General features: G+C 37.2%; 1 protein-coding gene across 1 annotated transcript in view; it reads right to left on the minus strand.

The window, feature by feature from the left end:
• Positions 1–1,262: 1,262 nt before the first annotated feature.
• Positions 1,263–25,442, minus strand: part of LOC114478637 (semaphorin-7A) — a 41,915-nt gene continuing 17,735 nt past the window's right edge. Inside the window, exons 4-14 of the mRNA XM_028471829.1 lie at positions 23,647–23,742; positions 22,290–22,395; positions 18,198–18,305; positions 17,858–17,997; positions 16,942–17,120; positions 16,630–16,738; positions 16,277–16,466; positions 9,084–9,199; positions 6,793–6,965; positions 6,420–6,475; positions 1,263–3,219 (exon numbers count right to left, since the gene is read on the minus strand). Coding sequence (XP_028327630.1) covers positions 2,873–3,219; positions 6,420–6,475; positions 6,793–6,965; positions 9,084–9,199; positions 16,277–16,466; positions 16,630–16,738; positions 16,942–17,120; positions 17,858–17,997; positions 18,198–18,305; positions 22,290–22,395; positions 23,647–23,742 — 1,620 coding nt within the window. The 3' untranslated portion in view covers positions 1,263–2,872. The remainder of the gene's footprint in view (positions 3,220–6,419; positions 6,476–6,792; positions 6,966–9,083; positions 9,200–16,276; positions 16,467–16,629; positions 16,739–16,941; positions 17,121–17,857; positions 17,998–18,197; positions 18,306–22,289; positions 22,396–23,646; positions 23,743–25,442) is intronic.

The following is a 25,442-nucleotide window of genomic DNA, read 5'->3' on the forward strand; positions in this document are numbered from 1 at the left end:
TAAAATGACTGCAAGCATGGGGAAATTTGACATTCTCTGAATATTGCTGAGTTTCATTGAATTTTGTAATTTACTCAATGATTCATGTATTTTTTTTTTTTGTACTTTCTCCTGTGGGCCAAATTTGATGGTTTAAAGGGCTGGATTTGGCTCCCGGGCCTTGAGTTTGACACATGTACTGTACAGGATAAGCAGGTATAGAAGACGAGACAAGGTTAACGTTATCAAATATGTTAAGATGTTTCTTTTAGTTTTGTCTGCAAGCTTTAAAAGGTAATCGAGCATCAGTTTTATTGGAAATGAATTAGTGTGTAATTAAGTTGTGATCATCTGGCACATGCGTGAGACACTTAGATGAAACTAAATGAATAGCTGAGGAATAGTGTGTTGAACAAACACAAGCTGGTTATGTTTGGGTAATAGTGCAGAAGAAAGAACCTCAAATGGATAGAATGAGAGAAGTCTGTTTTTTAGTAACCTTAGGGCAGTGTTTTTCAACCTTGGGGTCGTGACCCTATGTGGGGTCACCTGGAAATAAAATGCGGCCACCTAAAATATCCAGTAATAATTTTAATCAGTAATTTTCTAATTTAATTATATTTGAAATTTTATTTTACCCTATTAATTTAGTTTTATTCATCTATTTTGCACAATAAAAAAACCAAAAACAAAACATAATATCACAGAAATAGATGATTTTTCAAATTAAAACACCACACACAACCTCACAATCCTTCTATACTTTCGCTTTCTCAAATATAAATCTGTTTCAAATAAAATGCAGAATAAAAATCTAAAGTATATCTGAGCTGGCAAATCTTGTTACTGATACTGACTACTCAGTATTTGATGCACAGTATAATAACAAATATGATTAAAAAAAAATGAATTTTGGAGAAAAAAAAAGTCTGAATTCATCAGAAATTTGTGACGTAAAAATGGGGTCACGACCCAAAAAAGGTTGGGAACCATTAGGGAGTCTCAATTCTCTCATTCATATGGTCTTGTCTAATGTCTTTCAACCAGGGTTAGGGGTCAATTACTTTCTTTTAAATTACAATTACATCTTCAATTATCTATGTTCAATTACAACTCAATTATGATTATGTTGACCAGCATTTTTTCCAATTACAATTCAAATTACTATTTTTCCCCATGAAATCAATCACAATTACAATCTCAATTACTAAAGTTAATTTCCATTTAATCACAAATACTGAGCATTTAATAAAAAAAGCCAATAAAACGTAACATTCCTCTTGTGTTAGCTTTCTGTTAGCATCTCTTATGATAACGGGTCAGTTTTCACCCGTGTCTTAAATCATCTGTAAAATACACTAAAGAATATTGTCTATCATCTAATTTGTTTCTCATCTCTTGGTTCCCTTGTTACGCTTCATTATCCATGGAAATATTGGTATTAATATTTTGGTGTGGACGTCTGAGCCTTTTTTGTGTCAGGTAAACTTGATATTTAACATATTTTAAGAATTGTTGACTACTTATGTGTCAGCCATAAAACTATGACATGGTGAACCAGGTTTGCATTTAATTACACTGTAAATGATGGTTTTTATATAATTTTCATATCAATTACAATTACAAAGTCAATTATCTGAGCACAATGACAATTCGCTTATGATTACAACAGCAACAGATTTTTCCAAATACGATTACAAATACATTATATTTGTAATTAATTATCAATTACGCAATTGCAATGATAATTAACCCCAATAGGCGACCATGAAATTTGAGCATTGCTTCCATCTTATCTATCAATGTCAACAAACGGTAAAGGGCAGCAGCGATAATCCAACAGAACATAACTTTTTGCTTCCTGTACAGCGTCTTTGAGTTTTCTTTTAAAAGAGTATATAAACCCTGATTTATTTCTATTATTATTATATTATTATTATAACCGATTTGCCCATTTTGGGCAACAAATGATGGGCGTTGAGAAAAGAGTGGACGCACGGACAGAACAACAGAGAAAGTTGTAAACAAGGTGTAATGACGACATCTATAACCATCTGTTAAAAAGGCGCCGGAAACTGCCTCGTCTTAGGAGGAGGTGCTGAGACACAGTGATGTTCAAAGAATGAGCTCGTGCTCATTCGCCTACTTTCCTGTCAAAAAAAAGCTGACACTTCCTCCAAGCAGATGTTGTTCCACTCAGCTGCGTTAAATTTCAGCGCTAGAGTCCAACTGAGTCTGCAGTATCCTGCCTCTACTGCAATATTGTGCTTAGGAGTGTATGTCGCAGAAGTGTTAAGGCTTTTGAAATCTCAATACCAGACATTATTTTTAAAGTACTAATGAGCAATACGGAGTTAAACATGGGGAACGATTGGGATGTAGGAGTAGGTAATATATGTCCACATATCCACAGACAAGCACAATCTAGTCAATAGCAAAATAAATGGAGAAATGGCAAAAAGAATAGGCCTGGTATTGGTGTTTTTTTTTTTTTTTTGCCTAACTCATAGGATATGTTTTATATGTCTTCATTTCAGAGGAAAGGTTCGCAAAGCACCTAATTGTGGTTGAATTAAATGTAATGTAGTTAATGGACAATAACCCTTTCTCGTTTTCAATGGCAATGTATGCAATTTCTATCTTTCTTCTTCTTCTTGTTAAGACAGCTGCGGCTGCAGATATGTTTTTGTAAGCTAAAAAATATAGTCTTAACCCTTAGTTCGCAAGTACCTTTTTAGAAATTCTATCCCTATAAGCCAAAAATAGAAAAAGAGTGAACCCAACCATATGTATCAATGCTCTGCGAACCTCACCTCCTATCGATGGCTCCTCATAATTCCTATCATTGGGAGCCAGCAGGGATGAGGAAATATAGCATTAGTGATAAGTGCAGTTAATGAAGCCACAGGGTAGTCACAGCCAGCAGCAGCGACAACCCCAACATGGAGGCAACGGAGGCAACCAGCAGCCTGCCATCATTTTTCAGCCTAAAGGAGATGACCTCCACCTTGAAGCCGTCTTCGGTGGCCATGCAGCGAAACACGCCCTCTTTCAGGGGCGTGTCGACCACCGGACCCAGGACGCAGAAGTCTCCGGAGAAGAGGCACGGGTAGTTCATGATGCAGTTGTCCTTCTCCCAGCGATAGGTGGCGTGGAACGAACGCACGGGACACGGGAGGAAGATGGAGGTGTTGAATGGTACCAACACTTCCTTAGGGGATGTTTTTCGCTGCTTCAGAGCTGTGGAGTGAAGAGAAAAATAACTCCAATATTTGCATTTTCTGAAGAAAATGCAAGTGAGGATGCAGGTGCTGGCCCGCGTTGCACTACATTAGCTTAGCCTTAGCTAGCATGAACTGGTTAAAACTTGAAAAAGCTGACATTTCCAATAGAAATGAATGGGAAAGAAAAACATTTTTTTTAACAAGTAAAAAAGTTGAAAAGTTACAAAGCACAAAAAAAGAGATATTTTGACAGCTTATTTGTCAAAATTGGATAAACTGTGTAGGAGGAGTTAATGCAGAGGAAGACAAAATGGTTAACAACATATAAATCTCTCACATCACACAATACAGTGTGTTTAGTTGACAAATATATCTTTATGTTTGTCAATGGCCACTATAACCAGGGTTCTTTAACCTTGGGTTTGTGACCCCATGTGGGGTCGTTAGAATATCAAAAGCGGTCGCTGGAAATGTCTAGTAATTATTGATTAAAATTATATATTATTTAATTATTATTCTTTTTCAAATTAATACAAAACCTTATCTCAAACAACTGTATTCTATACTTTTACTTCCTCAAATGTAAATGTAGTTTAAGAAAAAACAATTGAGTGTAAATATATCTGAGTTGGTGCATTTTGTCACTGTGCATTAATCCTGGGTCGCTCAAAGTGTGTGATATTTGGGTCACGACCCAAAACAGATTGGGACCTAACAACTGATCACTGATTGGTGTTCATATATTATCCTATAAGCCTTTTATATTTACCAATAAAAAACAGGAAGCAGGTTCTACTTTACAGCTTTATGAATATATTTAGACATGTCGGACACTATTATAAATGAGATATGGATATAAAACGCCACACAAGCAGTGGCTGCTGCAGTGTTGCCCTATGGCTATGATGCGTTCATTGTCCTGTATAAAGTAGGACAAAAGACAAAAAAAAGCACTTTTCAAATAAAGATACAGAACTCTGAATAATGGTTGAACTTTTATTGTTGCGCACACACTGGTAAATGTGGATAAATGCAGCCGGCTGGGCCTGGTAATGCTGTACTATGATAGTTACACTATTAAAACAAAATGAATTGAAAGATAGTTTATATTTACATTTTAGACAACTTGTTTGTTGCATTAAATTTGAAATACTACTCTGAATAATTACATTTTTGTTTGATCAGAGGTCATATATATATATATAAAAAATGCTGATGTTTGAGCAAATTCGTAATGAACTACAGAGTTTTATGTTATGCTTTTTTCCCAGTAACTTACCAACCAACGCTAAGTTATTGATCAGTTTGTTTTGTTGCAGAAGCAATTTAAAAAAATGTACACAAATCAATTTACATGTTGGTGTTCCAGTTTAACTAGTAAACAGTGTAAATGGTAACACAACACTGCAGAAGACACATTTTAATGCTTAATTTCACATTAATATTACAAAAACCACAAAGCTCACACTCCTCGTCTCTTGAATACCGCTGCCAAACAAAGTTGGTCTTGTAGTAATACAGTTAGTCACACACTCTCAGACTGAATATCAGCTTGTACCCCTGAGCTGTTCTGTAACATAACGCTACGGCTGTCAATCGAAGCACAACTCACACAGCATGTTGTTCCTGACTTTTGTTCGGTGATTGCAAGCAAAAGAAGAAAAGTGTATTGTGTTATAAAATGCTTTGAAAGCAGCACTGTGTGCAATTTAAAAGAAGAAAGGGTTAAAAGGGAAAACCCACCATCAAGCAAGACCTCATTAGTTTCCTTTTTGATTTCTAACAGAGAGCAATTATAGCTAATGATAATTGGCGCTCCCTGTAGGACGTGGTATTTTGTCATTTGTATAATTACAGTGTTTTGTGAGTCATTTGTACAAATCTCATGCATTATTAAAAAAAAAGATTTCTTTCTATAATGTATATTAAGTGAAATGGTGATGCATGAAATGCAGCACATGGGGTATGGGGCGCCGGTTGTAAAGTTTCACAACATTTAGCAACAAACCACTTTTAAAAAAACTTAATTGAGAATTTTTTTTAATTTTCTGTTGATCAGATTTACAGCAAACTTTGAGAAAATTGTGATATTTACTTTTTACATACAAATATAATCTAGATGTTAAATCTAAATGCTAAATGTTAAATCTAAATAGTAAATGTTAGATCTAAATGGACCACGGATACTGCTCGTTCGATTTTATTTTGGTACTTCCGGTGAATTTGAATCTTGGCTAAATATTACATTTAATATTTAGATTTAACATTTAATATTTTGATTTAGATTTAACATTTCGTTTTAGTATTTAACATTTCGATTTACCATTTAGATTTAGATTTAAGATTCAATATTTAGATCTACATTTAATATTTAGATTTAATATTTAACATTTAACATTGACATTACATGTTTTCACAAATATTTCACAAATATTGATATAAATCTAGTCTAAAATAACATTTAAAAAATTCACATATGTTGTTTTAAACATGGTTTTCTGCTAAATGTTGCAAAAAGTTTCTGTTTATTTTATCATGCACAACTTCACAACCAGCGCTCCATAATGAGGCACAACGTGAAATGAATCCTAGGCATGTCCCGATACAACTTTTTCACTTCCGAAATCATACCGATATTGCAGTCTTGCGTATTGGCCGATACCGATATTGATCCGATACAATATCAGTACGAATCCTACATACTTTTATGACTTATTTTGTAGTGTGGAATGTTAGAAAAGGCTTGATCAAGTGATTTTACTCAAACAAAGAACAATAGTCAGCAACAGTAGATGGCTTTGTTGGAGTGTGAATCACAGTCACCTATGGATAGAAGTGCTGGAGTGGAAAATGTTATCGGAGAGCTTATATCGGTGATTTTAGATGCATAAAATCCGATATTCATTTTCTGGCTGATATCGGACCGATATCCAATATCGATATCGGATCGGGACACCTCTAATGAATACACTATTAAAATCAGATCACTTGACCTGATGGTTTTCCTTTCTGATGCGGTGAAATCTCTGGACTTATAAAAGACTTTGGTTCAGTTTGGAGCTCTAAATCAGAGCAAAGCCTTAAAACCCATCATTCCCAGCAGGTTTCTCTCAATTATGTGATAATCATCTTGTGACTGTAGTTGCTTGAAAGGCTTTCCATTTGGCTTTAATTAAGACACACAGAGGGAGTGGGAGAGAGCAGATAAAAACTCACCAGCAGCTTCCCCGCAGACTGTGGAGTTTGAATGGTCCAGATTCTGAATGAGCGTCCTGGAAAAAGGAGAAAAAAAATTGACAAATGGGTCGTGTTATAATGAGCCTCTGCCTCGCAATGTTACTAGCAATTTAAACATCCAGAGACAAATCATTTAGCAATTTCAGGCACTGAGGAAATAACAATTTACAGCTCATTACTGTGCATGATGGGTTGCTATTTTTTATATATTAAAAAGCACAGAATGTAGTAAACAAAAAGTTAACAAGTGTTCAAACCAGTTTCATCAATTCAGGACAAGAAGGGTTTTCCTATTTCCTCGTGTGAGAATGGACCAATGAGGCTGCAGCAGTGACGTCATATCTAATCATACCCAGTGGTGACGTTGTATCCAGGCGGGATGGCGATGCATCTCCTGCGGGCCTTGTCCCAACCACAGTACGGGTCTCTGGAAAGGATGCACTCCCGGCATGTGTCGCCATAGCGACCGCAGTCAGCCAGCGGGAGCCGTTGGATCTCCATAGCTGTACCAACATACAGGTGTCCCTGATGACCAATGGGAAAAAAAGATGGTGTTTTTACATTTTGCCCTCAGTAACACAAAGGTTACAATAACACATCAGACATTACTATTTGACTACTTAAAATGAAGGAATGTAACTCCCTCACAGACGTAAGCACACATCAGTGACATGGTAAAAACACACGACGAAAGAAAGAAACAATGTGTGTGTAATAATGACATATCTCTTGATAATAAAGGGCCCATGTTAAGCTAAATCAACTTTTCTGTGCTTTAAACATCATAAAGTGCTATTAGGGCTTCATACACATGCCCAAAGTGTTTTTTTCATTGATTCCCTCAATCACTAGTTAGAGGGTGATTTGCTCATTTCTTACTGCAGGGTGAGCCCAAACACCTCGCTCCAATTTGATGACGCGTTCCCACTTTGATGACAAATTTGACGCAGCACTGAGCTGGAGAAACCGCGCCTCCAGGAAGCTCTCTGCTGTGATTGACATGTAAACAGACACATTTCAGCATCCTCGAGCAGTGCTATGTATGTATTTTCTACAGTCTATGTATGTACTGGCGAACGCCCCGCCCCCACGCTCTGTCTCGTGTTCATAAAGCATCATGAGCTTGGCCATGGAGTGGGTGGGCCCTACGTCACCGTGTGGGGAGGAGGAAGTCAGTGTCCCGTCTATAAACACGCCCACTCATGAATATGCATAAGTAGGCTGCAAATCAGCCTGTTTGTGTAGAGTTGCTCAGAAAGTGACTTTTCAGAGGCTAAAACTCTAGAAAACAGGCAAGTTTGGGAAAATAAACCTCAAATAGTATGTTTTTGAGGTTCTTAAAACAAATGGAGATGGTTGAAAAATACTGTAGGATGATATGGGACCTTTAAGGTAAATAAATATGTTCAGAAAATAAAAGATCTAATGTTTTGTTCACTTTGCAATAACTGAAATGAGGAAACGTAAATAGATAAACAGTTTAAGAAAATGAAAGTAAATAAATTGGGTAACACTGTACTTGAAGTTTCATACATAAAGGCTGACAATACGCTGTCATTATTATGACATGTCACATGTCATTAGCATGACAACGGTGTCATGAAGGCTGTCATTAAGTGTCGTTTTATCCTAACCCCTAACCGTTTGTTACTAGGGATGTAACGATTCACTCAACTCCCGATACGATTCGATTCACGATACTGGGTTCACGATACGATTCTCTCACGATTTTTTCATTTACAAAATGGGACTGTAGCCAAATTAATTAGAAAATACGGTATTATTTTCCTTTTATTTTTCATTGTCAAAAGAATTCCTTGATAAACTATTCAAAACAATGCAATTTAACTAAAAATAAATCTTGACATAAATAAATAAAGGAATAATACAAATGAAAATGAAGCCTATTAATTTAAATTCTGGTTCTATAATAAACAATGCAAAACTGCATAATAGTTCTTTTTCTTTTAAAAGTGCAACTGAAAATGTATTTTGTGCCTTAACAATTAGACTTTAAAAAAAAAAAAAAAACCGTCATTGCACTGATTTACGTCATATTTTATTGGACCAGCAGAGGGCGCTGGTAACACAGTGGTCGGTTGGCATGCAGATATCTTGCAGTGAAGAAGAGAAGCTATGCTAGCAGACAGAGCTAATAGAAAAACGTGACTTTTACAGATTTTCAAGTAATATTACAGATATTCTTTCGGTGCTAAAGGGGTAATGAATCATATATTAACATATTTAAGAGTAGAAGGCAGCCAGAAAGAAAGTATTAGCCGCCAACACTTTCGGATAGCGCCCTCTGCTGGTTAAAAAAAGTACTGCGATTCAATTGTCAGAAAATCGATATCAACCGTGATACCTATGAATCGATTTTTAACTGCCTTACGATTAATCGTTACATCCCTATTTGTTACCCTATCTAACCCCACTAGATCCCTCCACCGTACCCAAAAATGTCAACATAGCTCCAAAGGTGTCATAATTTAGTGTACGACACTTATGACAGCCTTCATGACACCTTATTCATGCTAATGACAGATAATGACACTGTAATGTCAGCCTTATGTATAAAACGTCAAGTAAAGTTGATTTAATAGGTGGGAAAAGTAAAGCTAGAATAATTAAACATGTTCCTACCTTTTGGGAATCAATGGCCATGTTAAGAACAGGGCCCTCATTGTGGAACAGAGAATACTGAGATACGATGAAAACCTCCTCACTGGTGTGAAGGACCTTGAGGACTTTGCCTTGTTCTGGTAAAAGAATAAATCAGAGTTGGTTACGTTATCATCAGGAAAAGCAAGGTAAATATATTTGTCTGGCGCATTACATGATTAAAAAGTACAACAGAAAACATTTACTCAACAGCATAAAATCAATAAAAAACATTTAATAATCAGCAGTAAAAACATTAAATCAACAATAACATGATTAAAAATCTCCCTCTCAATCATAGGCAGTAGAGAAAAAGAGTGCCTTTAACTTTGTGTTCACACGTTATGTTCACATGTGATGCTGACTTCAGCTCTGCTGGCAGTTTGTTCCACTTCTTTGCAGCATAACAACTAAAAGCAACATCACCATGTTTACTGTGAGCTCTGGGCTCCACTATCTGACCTGTGTCCATAGATCTGAGAGACCTGCTGGGTTCATACCTGACTAACATCTCACTGATGTATTCTGGACCAAACCCATTCACACATTTATAACCAGCAGCAGAACTTTAAAGTTTATTCTGAGGCTGACTAGGAGCCAGTGTAAAGACTTTAAAACTGGACTAATGTGTTCTGACCTCTTTGTTCTGGTTAAGACCCGAGCTGCAGTGTTCTGAACCAGCTGTAGCTGTTTGAAGACCATTACAATAATCCAGTCTGCTGGAGATAAAAGCATGGACCAGTTTCTCCTGATCTTTCTGAGTCATGCAGGAAGTAGCTTTGTGTCCCAGGGTTAGATTTTGGAATATCAAGTCATTACAGGTTGTGGGTTATAGTTCACTTGTGGATTGACCAATCAGTCCAACCAACAGTCCAAAAGTGCTGAGTCACATTCTGTTGTAAAAACCAAGTTCTGGGAAACTTCTATTACAGTAGATTACCTAAGTAGATGTTAGCAGAAGTCACACCAGCTACTTGAGAAACCTCCAGAGAAAGTTAGAGTCCGGTTTAAGGCGCGGACATTTGCACAACATGACATTGCTAAAACAATCATTATGAAATATTTAATCATAACAAAATAATAATAAAATATTAAAGAATAGTAAAACATATTTCACAATAATATTACCTTATTTTAGAATTTAATTACCATATTATATATTTGTCTGTTATTTATCAAAATGCTATTCATTTCAAAATGTTGTTTATATTTATTTAATTATGAATCTTTTGGGCTTCCATAGTATCCAGCTGTGTGTCAGTAAATGATGCTCAAGGGTCCATTAATATCTCCACTAAATTTGTTTTTCTGAGTTCCTACCAATGGGAACTTAAAATACAAATTCTTTATTATTCTCTATATATATACTCTCAGTTCAACACGAACATGCAACAAAGCGTGTATAATTAAATAATAATATTGAGATTAGTATGTCTCAGTATGCGCTACAGTATTTTACCTTGAAGAAACTTACTGGGAGAAATAAAACAAAGACAAGCTTGTCTGTGTCACATAAAAGACTATTTCATCTTCCCTTTTGCTGAGATATGATTCGAGTGATACTCGTCTAAATTTATAATCTTCATTTCCTAAAGGCTCGCATTTTGACGCACTTCTCAAAGTACTCAAAAACGTCCTTGCCATTGTTTCTTTTGTCCTTTTTCATCTATTTTTAATCTTTTTTTTCCCCCTGTTCTCGCTACAATAGTCTCTTTTTTTTCCTTTCATTGTCATCTGAAGCTATTTTTAGCTCTTTTTAGCAAAACAACACATTTAGAGTCAAAGAGGGTGAAAATACTGAAATATATCCATGTTCTCCTGACACTTCCGAAATGGTTTAGTGCTTTTGTGTTTCCTCAATAAATCATGTATGCAATATCTGTGCTCCACGTCTAGTCCGTTTATGAATGATTTGTTTGATAGCGGTAGTTCAAAGTATTAACTTTGAATGGTTCGTTGGACGTTGATCAAAAAACATCCTGATGCCAAGCCCGTGTGAGACCAGTTAAACTAAAAATATACTGCACACCTTCAAGATAATTAGGAATATTACATGTCACAGTCATTTTGTTCTAGGTCAACATCTTAATAGGACATCCTTTAGCCTGCAAATGCATCACTTTGCACAGCAGCCGTGAGTAGAATAAGTGATCTGCTTGAGTGAAATGGGGAGAAATACGAGGAAAATAGGTTTTTCTGCTTTTCCATCAAGGTGCCCTTTCTGTGGTGCCAAATGTCTAATTATTTCACACGCAGGTGCAAATGTTGAGCATATTTTGCTAAATATCAAGCTAATTTATGTAGATAAATATGCATAAAAAGCTTAATTACTGTATATGCAAAGAGCCTAAGAATGAGTTTACTCAGACTCTCAACCTGTTTTTGTCTCACAGAGGATACAATATCATAGTGAAGAAATCTCATAGACCCATTTAAAAAAAACAAACCAAAAACAGACCGAAAAGCATTTTATAGAGAAATGAATGAAGCCATTTATCGTATCACCAATTGTAAACTACATATGGCATATTCATTTCAAGATTGATATATTTTTAAAGTTTAGGGTTAAAAGATGGTAACATTGAAAAACAAGAGCACTCAGAGAGCAAACCTCCATCAAACGCCAAATCTATCATTCAAATATTCACAGGTATCTGGATCAGTGATCCTGATCATGGTACCATGTTAATTCAAACTTTAAAGTCTAAAATAAAAGTAAAGTAAAAATATTCTATCCCCACAATACACACGATACAGTAGGTTTAAATGTATGGGCAGATAAATCATGATTAAATGCTCAATCCGGAACCGATCCAGACAAAAATTGGTGGAGTTAGTGAAAAACCAACCCAACGTAACTGAGTCAAATTTCATAAAGATCAGTAGATTACGAACCAAGATATGAACTTTAGAAATTTTGCCAATGATGAGAGAGATTTTTCAACAAATGTGTTAAAGCTGGTGAAAATATGAATACAAGTAAAACTAGTTGAGTCAAGATCTTTTCCAAATTATTAGGTATGATTTTTTTTTGGGTATTTTGCCAAAAGTAAATATCTTCATGAGCTATTTGAGTGTTAGAAAACCAAAACAATTAACTAGTATATTCTCTCTCTTTAACCTTGTTTCCACTTTTCCGCTTTTGTTCATGATCTTGTATTTATCTGACATTTTGCAGGATACAAATCTTAACTCTTCAATATTGTAAGAATAACAAGTAAACAAGAATTTGTTCACAGGCCCCATAGGTAATGCCCTAACCCGATCACAATGGCATGAGTCTAAATCTAAATACAAGCTGCAGATCAAAATCTGTGTCAACCACCAACAGTTGCACATGTACGTATATGATCAAAAACGATATTTCAAAATGCTATACATTGCCACTGAACGACAAGCAAGAGATTTGTTCTTATAAAAGCTCAATTAATTTGAATTTTTGATCATAATCCTCAATCATAAAAGAAACTGCCAATAATATTCTCAGCTTTGGGGGTATTATGAACAGTATTTAGGGCTTTTCAGACAAAATTAATCCGATTAAAAATTATGACACTATAATAAATGGATATATCTGTCAGGAACTTCAGCAAACTCACCTTTTTGGAGGCAGATATTTACTTTCTGAGTACAGTAGGGCTTCCATACAGTCATAATCTCTCAGAGGAAGATTAACAGTCTCAGAGCTCATCTTTGTGATGATCTTATAAGATGTTCCATCACTACGTAAGACTAACGCCTCTTAATTTCTGAAGGCAAAGTGCTTTTTTTTACTCCCCATTGTTTTAAACATGGCTTATAAAACCATCCACCAGAAAGGGCTGCTTAGCTACTTTGTATTATGTGACGATGGCAGCTTCTCTAGATCATCCAGTATAAGAGCAGGCTAGAAAATTAATTATGCAGATTGATGAGCTCGACATGTAACAAGCTGTGAATATTTATAACCTGGCTTTAAGAGGAGGTGATGCAATATTTAACAGAAGGACAAGGATCAGATTTATCGAATATGCTGAGAGACCGACAGTGATTACTAGAGCTGAAGGTTTGAGGATTCAAAGCTGCTGCTTTTTCCTGAAAGGTGAGGAAAAGAGCAGGAAGTGTTTCATTAGGGGTGTTAATGTCACTGACTTGGTTTTCATGTAAAAAAAAAAAAAAAAACATGATTTGATGTCTTGTTGCTACCTTTGTGTGATCAGTTTGCACATTCTGGCCCCATGCCACTGCCATGTCTATTTCAGTCTAAAAAAGGGTAGGGTTTTGGGGGCCTCAAAACAGTATTTCCTGCCAACTGTTTTCAGAATAGGAGAAAATATTTTACATTCTAACATTATTCCCTGATTTACAGTCAGTTTGAACATGTTTTGTGAAAAGTATTGACCTCACACAATAAATGACCATAGGCGTTTCTGGCTGTATGCAGACTATGCACCTGCATAGGGCCCCATGCAGAGGTGCAAAGAGTACTTCATTGAAATTGTCCACAAGTACAAGTAAGCAATTTCAAAAATCAGAGATTTTTCATTTCCTCGTGAAATTAACAGTAAATATACAATGTGTTGACTTGAGTATGAACTGTAAGTATATTAAATAAACACATGTGCTTCATATACCCATTTATGTTTTAATTTTGGCTGTTTTATGATTTAGGAATTAGAGCTGGGCAATATATCGAGATTAAAGATGTATCGAGTTTTCTATTTCGGCGATATAGAAAATTACAATATTGTAATTGTTTTAGGAGTCGCTGCTTTTACTTCTCAGAACAACATGTAAAGCACAGTTAGATGGATTTCTGAGTGCGTCCTAAACCAGACCTGCCCCATAACAAGCCACACTACAGAACTCACTCACACATGCTGTCCGGTAAGGGAGAAAAAGCCAAAAGTGACACATATTGTGCAATTGTTTGTTAATAAATGAGCCTGTGTAGCATTTTGCATCAGCAAATTTTACCCAGAATTGTATTTCTGATCAGACTTAATTTGAAATGAAATTATCAAGATTTATATCGTATATCACCATTTTGAGAAAATATATTGAGAAATGAGTTTTGGTCCATATCGCCCAGCCTTAGTAGGAATGTTCACAGCATTTCAATGTCAACAAAGGTAGGCCTACCAGATTCTAATCACCTAATTGTATTTAGTAAGTGGTTTCCCCCCACCCACCAGTCTGGCCCCCAGTCTGCCCCTGAAAGTAAGTCATACATAAAATAATCAAGTACAAATAAAAATAGTACTCAAAGTAAAAGTTACTAGTACTTTAACCTGGTTGGTCAGCTATGATGTGATGCATTTGATTGTTTTCTTGTCTTTTTTTTGTTGTGTTTCTAAAATTTGTCATTTCCATTCTTGCACTCACATCTCCTTCACTTGACTGCATTTGATTAAACTTGGAGCTGAAACGAAGGAACGCAGATGTATTTACTGCGTGGGAGTCGTGTGCACATATCCCCACGAGACCCACACGAATGCACATGACACCTTCTGCTTCCAACCGTTGTAATTAGCAACAAATTTATGTGCATTCTATTCGTTTTTTTTGTTTTGTATGTCGAAATACATACAAGCCTGAAACATTTACTACATCTTTTATATTTATAATTCTAAGTCTTGTTTTGGGAAAATAATCATTAGCTTTAAACAGGTCCATTTGGCCTCAAACCACACAATTGCTCTGCTCTAGTTCCAGTCCCCCACAGAGAACACCAGGCTGTTTGTAGCTCTCCATAAATTCCCTCCTCACACTGACACACTTTATATCACCCGCAGTGACAGGCCATCAGCCTGTTTTTATTAACACTACAATGTTTTGGGAGTGTGTGTGTGTGTGTGTGGGGGGGGGGGGGGGGGGATTGGTTTGCACACTAAAATACACTTAACCCAGAAATGTCTGATGATGACTGACAAGCATGTTTTTTCACATTCAGGCATGAGAAGTCACGTACGCTCTCATTTTTTTGGTGAACTTGAGTGATGAGACATCCGCACGAGAACATATGACTTGCAATGGTTGCCATAGTGATGTCTCTGAGGCGTTTTTGCAATATTTTTTGAGCAACAGATTCAGGCAGTTGCAGCAGTTCAGAGTGAATGCTCTGATTAAAAAACAAAATAACAGTCATGACTCATGGCTCAGTCAACATCTCTTATTGCAACTCGACTCTGGACCATTAATCTGATTCATACAAGATGTAGACAAACAACTTCCTCATGGTAAATATTTCCATAATGACATAGGTACTAATAGAAACAGTCACAGTTCATTCAAAGAATGAAGAATGGTGTGTTCAAAACTTGAATGAGAAGCAAACAGAAATATGATTAAAGGAGTAAAAGGATTTAATTGAAGTTAGGCAACAATATCTTTCAAAAACCGCAAATTTAAAAGAAATTACTGAAAATATTAAATTTATCTGGAACACACGGTCTGGAAATGACTTTCATATCATCATCTATATCTGCTTTTAACCTGTACAGAGTCACAGGGTATGCTGCAGACATAGGGCGTAAGGCAGGGTAAGCCCCCTTAGATAGGAGGCCATGGCAGGGCTTGACAGAGACAAGGTGGGGGCCACAAGTGGGACATGAACCCATGATCCCTGCACTGAGGACAGCACATTGAATTGCCTTCTGTATGAAATGCACTCAATGAATATATGTTGACTTGCCTTCACAGGTGGTAGTGAAGCTGTGAATAAATAATTATTTCTTTCTTTGATGCAAATGGACATAAATTCAAGACTTAAATATTAGTAATAATTACAACAATGAAAAATCTTTAAGATGCACGCTTTAATATTAATAGCTTGGATTTATGTACCACTTTTTTTGAGAAGGCTCAAGGCGAGTTACAGAAACAATTATTCATTCACACCAGTCACTCACATCAGTCATACCAGTGGTGGTACAGAAGCGTAGCTGCTATTTCGCGCCTACAGACCCTCCAACCACAACTAACATTCATGCACAATTCATACCCATTCATAAGAGGCAATGTGAGTAAAGTGCCTTGCCCAAAAACACAATGACAATGACTTGGTTAGAGCGGGATTCAAACCACCAACCCTTTGGTTATTGGACGACCTACTCAACCACTAACCCACGGTCCCCCCCACTTATATTAGTCTGAAGTGTTATCGTTTGCATTATTAAAATGAGAATCAGTCTTACCGGTCCCCAGGTACAGGACACTGTAGTGCTCATCGTTGACTGCCAGAACAATATCAGCCACTGTGTGAGTGATTTGGTCATCGGAGGGAAGGTCGAGAGGAGCCACACCAACGGGCCGGATCACGTCTTCGATTTCTGGATGGTATCTGATCACTCCCAGGTTTTTCATGTTGTTCTGACTTACTGAACACTGAGAAGTAAATATGCATTATCACTTATCTAAGACTAAAATAGATTTTTATTAAGGTAGTGCTACATTGTCTTGCCCTGTGTGTTACTAGCTGACCCTTGCAGTAGCATGGTGTTTTAAAGTCTGTATACAGTGTAAAATCATTTGGTCCATGCTTTAGTACCATTCCAGGGCGACTGCCAATAAATGGGTTGCTGTAGCCCTTCAGCTTGGATGTGGAGAAGGCTTGGTCAATATCTTCAATGGAGTAGGCACAGATCACAGTCTTGCCCCTGAATAAAGAAAAGAAGAAAATTCAATGAAAAACATGGCAGAGATGAGCTCAGGCAACCCGTCCAGATCCTTTTTAGGGCGGGATCTTCTCCAGTGTTTTGTAGCCAGTATATACCATGATCTGATAGGGATTTATGTCGTGTGTCCTTGAAAGGGGTGGAATCGGGGGATGGGAAGTGATTTATGATGAATGCGAGCTCACCATGCATTGGAAAACAGGCCATACATGACTCCAGCTCTCCTGTCCTGTGCAGTTAGCACCACTGCCTGTTTCAAATTGTTGTACTGCTGTTGAGTGTTTCCTGCACCGCACATTATCCTCGCCTTCATGAATGTAGTCCATGAGTCGGCCAGCAAGTTTGGGATGCCCCCTTCATCCACCTACAAACATGGGAATGAGCATATTTGGATTTAATTTCAATCATAGTCTTTTGACCAAAATGCAACATGGTTATAATCAATGTGTAGTCATTGGGACCATTTCAGTTAATAGTCTAGTTTTAGTCGACTAAATGACAATAAGATTTTAGTTGAGCATAAGCGTTTATGCATTTTTCTTCAAGATTCAATTACCATTGATCAACCTGATATGGGATGGTATTGATGTTTGTAAATACACACAGACAGATTTGATGTGGTAAATGCATAAGACCACATGAGCCGTCTTTTGTACGCAAACACAATGAACTTACTTCCTATTGGATCACTTATCGGCTTGTCCCGCCTTCCATGCAACAAAAGTATGTTTGATTGGATCGCTTCCAAAAAAGAAACCTATTTCTGATTTGATTTTGTCCAATTTGAACATTATAGTTATGTTTTAATTACCGTAGTTAACAAAAATGTGTTTACCAAAATTTCTAGTAATATATCTCGTCATTGTCTTGTTATTGTCACAAAATGTAGTCAAAGAAACCTATAATGAACATTTTAGTCAATAAAATGAAAACTTGATCTGTTAGCTTTAGGGCTAACAAGTAAGGTGACAAGGTATTTATTAACGCTCCCTTTGTATTATTACAAGTACTTACAAAATGATGGAAATGAACTACAACAAGATTACAGTGTAAATTTGAGCAGAGATGGCTTGACATTGTGTAAATAATAAGGATTTTTACCGTGCAAATTCGCCCAATGCGGGCCCTGAATGGTTCCTCATCCACTCGGGCTGTCTTGTTAAACTCACTGAAGAAAAAGTAGATTTCTTCCTTAAACTTCTGGGAAGAGGGGATAATGGCTGCACCTGCAAACTGTGGGTCTAAAAATGAGAATATAATGTGTAAGAGTTTTAAAAGGCAGAATTAGCTTCAATAGTGCATTGGCTGACTTCTGGTAGTAAAAAGTCAATGCGTCAACCAACATTACCAACCAACATGTTTTCTCCCACTGCAGGACTTAAAGACACCACTACCCATCATTTCTATATGTCGAACCACGTTCTTCACCCCTCCTACTTACTCAATAGCCAAACGTTCTCAGTCTTCAGTAGTTTCTGGGCTCCAAATGTACGCCGGATTGAGCCAGCGTGACCTCCTACCGACGACATTGCCGAATACAAACTCCCATCTGAGGGAAAGAGAATGAAATGCACAGAGAAAAGAGAGGTAAGCACTACGTAAGGAAAGGAGAGCTTGATGGATGGCTACAAGATTGGCAGGGAGAGGAAGCAAGATAGGAATGACAAAAAGAGAAGTATTGGCCCAAGCTATAGGAGAGGGATGTAAAAAGAGGGGATTTCATTAAACACAGCACAAATACCCAGGCCCAGGAGGAGGAAGATAAAAAGAGAAAGAGCTCCAGCTCAGTCTCTATAGCAATCAAGAAATGAGAAATTCTAAAATCGTGGCTGTAACATCTTAAGCAGGACTAATCGGGGAAAAGAGCCCAATGAGCCAACTGGGCTTCTCCAATCAATTCTCATCAGCAAAAGAACCTCCTGAAGAGCAACAATCACTGATTTCACAGTCACTTCAAACAAGCAAACCACATACGATATCATGGGGTTTAGCAAACCCACAAACCCTGTGTTCTCATCAAGCGCCTTGACTGCAAGAAGGTCAAGTATTACAATCATTGCATTTATTCCCCCATCTTTTAAAGCTGATGATAAGCTCTAATTGTTTTAAATACGATGGAGAATGATCAAACAAACAAAAAAAAGAAGACATTGGTCGGTAGACCCAAATATATGTGTGTTTTGATGTGTAAATATTCAAAGTAGCTCCTGAGTTAATGTGTGTGAGTGTGTCTGTGTTAGTCCTGCAAAGGTTCGGGATCATTTCCAGGGTGTTCTCCGCATCCTGAGTCAGCTGGGACAGACTCCAGCATCCAGCGATGATTCATTTGTTTATCAAAATGACTTCATTTCAAGATAAAATTTCAATCAACTGATCTTAATGAGAGAATCAGGGGTTTACAGCTGAGTCACTGCGTCGTAACAACGCTATGTATTAGTAAGTTACTGTACTTTATTTGAAGCAAAGAGTACAAAAAGACCAACAATTTGCATATATTACAATTAATTTAAAAAAATTGATAACTTTCTGTTATTGGCTCAACATTGGTTGTATTATCACATTGTTGTATGTAGGACATTATCATGTTTAAAATCATCTTTAGTTCTTGTATCTTATAAAGAATTTGTTACAGAATCTTTAGATCTGAGATAAAAACATGAACTCCAAAAGAAAGAACTTGATGTCCAAGATTTATTTAGTCTTTTGTTCACAAGAGTGTTGTTAGAGTTTTTAACGTGAGTAAAAGACAAAGAACAAGAGTTGGTAATCATTTATGGGTGTTAGGGTTAAATATGAGCTGAGAATTGTTTGTGGTCACAATGGGAATCAAAAGGTAATGGAAAACTGGGCAAAACTGGACAATCAAAGATTACAAAAATGCTGCCTTGCCCAACAAGGTGTTGTCTCTCTTCCCACCAAATTCTAACGCTAACAAATTGCAGAGAATTTGGACCGAACTTCGTCTGTAACTGCAAACTAAGATGTTGGTGTGCAAAGGAAATATTTTCTTCATCTACTCTATACTACTAAAGATATTTTGATGGTGAACCAAACTTTCTAATGCTGCGTTCACACCAAATGCGTCTTCTGCGGCACCGGACGCATCTGCTGTACGAAACGTACCGCAGGGTCCACAGGATCAAAAAATGCCCCCAATTCGCTTCATACGCATGTCTGAAGTGAAGCCCCGCCCACCAGCGACACATCCAACTCGGTGAATTTCACAGCCTGCTGAAGCGAAGAGCTGTGCTCCTTTTTTTCTCCTCTCACAAAAATAAACCAACAGTGAAAAAAGCCGATGTGATTAGCGGCTAATGCTATCCTAGCTCAGTGCCGACTTTCAAAGGTGAAAACTACAGAAAGAACTTTTACCTGCTACTACCACCTCCTCGCTGATTCTCCTCCTTGCCAAATCCTTCCTAGTCCGGTCCCCGTTATATAGGCCATGTCATACAGCTCCAGGTGGTCACACACAGCTTCTACTCCATGGTTGAATCGTTGAACAGACCGGTGTCCATGTTGACGGCCTGACATCATCGTCAACAAAGACTCTGATTGGCTTTTGTCATGCGAAACAGCCGCAGGAGTTCAATATTTTCAACTCTTGCGGATGTGCGGATATGCGTAAAATCGGGAGCACTCGCACGGCCAACGCACTTCACGTGCGGATTGGACCGCACCGCCGCACTGGAAAGATTTCGCATCTGGGAGGCATCTATCCATTGACTTTGTATGTAATCTGGACGTACGAACATTTTGTGACGCATCCGGTGTGAACGAAGCATAAGGTTCGCATAGGTTGAATTGATGATTGAAGGACTTTTGGTGGATCTGAAGACATCCCAACTGGATTAACCACAAAAATGTTTAAACATTTTGATCACATTTTAATGAAGACACTTGTAGATTTAGAATCTATTTAAACCAAGGCTACATCTCACACAACTACACAGTAAATGTGCAGCAGCAGATGGAGCTCCTTACATGTTTGACACTCCATGTGGTCAACCTCCTCCTTACCACATTAAAAAATTATATTCAGTATATGATGGGAAAAAAGCCTCTCTGGTTGGAGAATAATAAGAGTGTGAACATGTTCTATGGTCTACAGAATAATTCATAAATGCAAAAGACGCTATATCATTTTTTTTAACAGTTTCTTTGTTGAAATCAGGGTGTGAATAGCATTGTTCCTTTATCTGTTGGTAATGAGGCTTTTTGTCATGTAAAATGTATTCAAGGTAGTCATGTCACACAAAGAACTCATTTGGACTACAGAGGATTATTTTCCCAGTTTGATTGTTTGAAGATTTGCATGATTTGAAAGCCAAAGGCAGATATTGAAATCAAGATTAATTCCAGGGCTGTAGCCATTTCTGTAAAGGATTATTCAGGTGTAGTGTATCCATTTACAAAGTGACTAATTAAAAAAAAAAAAATCCAATAATTGTGTTTTTTCTCATTTGCATCATTAGGACAAAGTACAGATCCGATCTGTGAGCAGATGTGCTACTTATGGTGAAATAAAAATGATGAAGGATTAAATTGTTACAAGAGCTCAAATTACAAAAGCATTCTTCAATCACACTGTATCGACACAAAATACACGTCTATTGAACATGAATAACTTGTGTTAATTTAACTCAAATGTTTAAGTTCCCACCGAAATAAAACATTTGTGTGGAACCAACGTCCATTATTGAATTAAGTTAATCCAACACTCAGCTGATCAAAAGACTATTCAATTTTCAACAGGACACAGTTAGAGGCCTTTTTAATCTACAAATACTCAATCTTCCTTCTTAGATAACAATTACAATTTTACATGGTCGGAATTGGTCAGATTACTCCAATTATTCCAATTACTGACTTACTAACAGGCTCTTATTTAGGTAAGCAATTAATTGGCCAAAGACGTTGAAAAATAAGAATATTTTTGGCATTTCATCAAAGAAGTACTATAGTGTGGAACAAACAGCACAGATTTGGACAGAATTTATGCCAAAAACAATGAAACACTGAGTAGCAAACAAGTTGTTAGCTGAAGCCATGGAAGAGTTTTTCTTCAATATTTTCAGAGATACACAATAGAAGAAAAAACTTGTAAACAACTTGTGAACTTGATGTTTTTTTTCTCTAATAACAGGTGCCATGATGCAGTGTTTATTTCCAACACGTGTCAGCTGTCCTACTGGTTGATAGGGGAATGATAGTTGAGAGAATGTTTTTCTTTTAGAAACAATGTTGTTTCATTAGTTCATGTGTGTTTCCTTCATCATTCTCAGGCTGGGCTTTATTCTAGAGGGCATGTCAACTATTGAAAAAGAAAGCAAATACCTGAGAGAACCACAGATTAATTACAAGCTTCAAACTACTGCACGGTTGTTTGACTTTGACCCTAGGGGAGCCAATTAACCCATCTAAATACACCTGTTAGCAGGGTGTTAGCGACCTGCAGTGGTGGCGTCTAACCACACTCACTGACAGTCCTGTTACAGCTACACTGTTGCATTGTCCTGCTGGTGTTGGTTACCTGCTGGCACACTGATGGACTTCTGGGAAGGGTAAGGCGGTGATATCTCAGAGGCCGAGCCAATGTGCCCAGCACCCTGGACGTCAGTCAGCATTGTGTCATTTACCTGCAGAAAAAACATTTCATAAATTAATTATTGTGTTTAAACCTTTTGCGCCTAGATTTGTTTTTATCCCCGGGACTTTTTCCAATTCAACTGTCAGTTATATTTAGTTCATTCTTTGCTTTGCAATTTTCTAGTCCACAGTTGCAATCTCAAAGCTATTTGTGAAAAAAAAAAAAAGTCAAACTAATTTCAACATGACATGTTCAACATGACATGAAATTTTCCAAAAGATCCCATTTGTGTGCTAAGATTTCTTTTTCATAGCATCTACAGTGACTGATATAGTTTAATACAAATGTCAGGAGAAGCAAAACAGCAAGAACAATCAATCATAGAGAAACCAAACTGTTTGGGGGATTGAACTAATCAAAGTTGTAAAATTGGCAGAGACATCTATGTATATAATCTTAGTAATGTTATTGTGATGAGGTACGATTAGATTGGATAAAGGATAGATTTGACTTTCCAGTGGCTTACCAAAAACTTCAATCCTGGTTATTCAAATCCTACGTGTCTCACTGATGTGACTAAGCCAGACATTGCGTATCAATACTAGAATAGTTTAGATCCGGGGTCACCAAACTTTCTGAAAGTGCAAGCGACTTTAAAATGTACTAATTAGTCTGAAGGGCTACCAGTTTGAAAAGCACTTCTTAAATACAAAATGTTCACGGTTTCACTTTAATCAGAGAGTAAGATAATGCGGGAAGTTTAGCAGTAACTTAAAAAGGTAGGAAATGTTTAAGATTTAACATGCGACACTTTATTTTCATAATGTATGCAACTGTTTTCCTATTTTACAAGTCAATAACAACTTTGAATTAATTGTAAGACATGTAACCTTTAAAGAATTTAATAAATATGTAAAAAAAAAAATTTAAATCTACAACCCATGCACTAAATATACAAAAATTAAAATAATTTGTCACAAGGTTTCAGTGAAAACAAACATTTAAAGATGACAACTTTAATACAAAGACTTGAAAAGTGCAGCAGTATTTATCTCTACTAAGGCTCTGACTACATCAGGCATCTGTATTTATCTTTGTGAGTTTGAAACCGAAAAAATGAATTAGATTTTCGACTGATCTCATTGGTGACTAGAGTTCCTGTTAGAACAGGCCAGAGGGCACCTCACATGGTACCCACATAGTGTACCCTGTTGGTGACCCCTGGTTTAGATGGTCTGGTGAGGTGTAATATTCCATGTATGACAATGTGCTGAGATTATCATCTGAGAAACATTCTTACCAGCATCCAGCACCTGGGGCTCCCAGCATTGGTCCCACATACTATAAATGTGTTGTTCACTTTCTGAATGACTGTGATGAAATTGTCACACTCCAGCTGTGAAACAAAAACAAACATGAGTGATGAGACGTGAAAAAAAAAGATAATTCATTTTGCAGAGGCAGGAAGTGGAAGTGAACAACTGCACTGATTGGTGAAGGGCTCAGGCATTAACAAGTGGAAGAAACACACAACGGCAACATGATTGGAAGCCAAGGAAAAAACAGAGAAACAGACCTGAAGACTACAGTGGAAGGGAAGTAGGAAGAAATAAAGCTAATCCACAACACAAAACTGATGATGAGAAAAAACGAGAAGGTAATAAATGAAGGAAAATAATGAAGGAACTTGTGGACGCTGACAATATTCTGAACTTATTTGTGAGAAAAAGAGGCCAAAAACTGCTTCCTACAAAGCACTATTCTTCATAGGTTATTGTTCATTAAAAAAAGAGAGAAAGCTAATCTATCTTCATATCACTGGACAGAGGATGACAGCTGGGCTCTGGGCTGAAAATGTAATAATCTTGGTGGCACTCAGTTGAGTCTAGTGTGTCCTGATGTGTCTCGAGTAGAAAAATGTAATCACTTGGAAGGTGGTTACATTTTTTTCTACAATAATTTGCCATGCTAGAAAGCCCAAGCTGTCTGGAGCAGGTTATGTACTCAATAGGAGTTAAAGCTGATATCTGGAGTTTCTGAGAAATCTATGTTCATGTATGATTCTTTTAAAATGCAAAAAAATACCTAACTAGTCTTTACTACTAGCCTTCATCCTATAGACCCCAATACAAATGCAAGAAAGTGCCGACTTTGACTTCCTGGAGCGGGCCACTGTCAATCAAAGTGAATGTGCGTGCACCGTCACAACAGCAAATAGGTATAACAAGTATAAAGCTTCTACTAAAAAAGGAAAGAAATGTCCTGGTACAAAGCTTGTGGATAAACGTCTTCGTGACCCCAACAGAATTTATCTTGGAGCTGCTTGTCAAAGGTGGAGGGACTTGCTGCTTTTAAAAGAATTCCAAACAGTCCAGGATTTGGTGACATTTCTCATGGACAGGTAATAAACATGTTTTAATCAAAAGTTATGGCACCCTAACAATAAATGTGTAGTTTTTGTAGTTATGCGACTTTGTTATGTTTTGCAATGCGCATGCACAAACGTAGAGGAGTAGCTTCTGGTAGATTGGCAGAGGCAGGGGAGGAAGTGCAGTTGTTGAGGGCGGGACATCGAGACGTTCTCTCAGAAACTCTGGATGGCAGCTTTAACAGAGCATCCACTGACTAATCACAACCATTACCAAACACTTCACCTAAAACTGAATCTAACCCATGGCGTACTTGATGATGAGTTAAACTTCGGGTTCTTGCTTGAGGGATTAGATCACCTGCTGCACTGCTCCGATGATGCCAACTTTTATTGGCTAGCATTTTAGATTTGTCACATTTGAAGACAGAAAAAAAGAGAAAGCCTTGAAGTTTTATAGTTTAGGCTAACATTACGCTGTCATTATCTGTCATTACGGCTGTCATTAAGTGTTGTTCGCTAAATGATGACACCTTTGGAGCTATGTTGGCATTTTTTGGGGTTAGATGGAGGGATCTAGTGGGGTTAGGATTTGGGTAGGTTTAGAGGCTAGGGTAATGAAGGGTTAAGGTTAGCGTAGGGTTGGGTTAGGGGTTAGGGTAACTGAGGGTTAGGTAACGAACAACACTTAATGACAGCCTTCATGACACCTTATTCATACTAATGAC

This window comes from Gouania willdenowi, chromosome 16 (genome assembly GCF_900634775.1).
Source record: "Gouania willdenowi chromosome 16, fGouWil2.1, whole genome shotgun sequence".
Classification (NCBI taxonomy): domain Eukaryota; kingdom Metazoa; phylum Chordata; class Actinopteri; order Blenniiformes; family Gobiesocidae; genus Gouania; species Gouania willdenowi.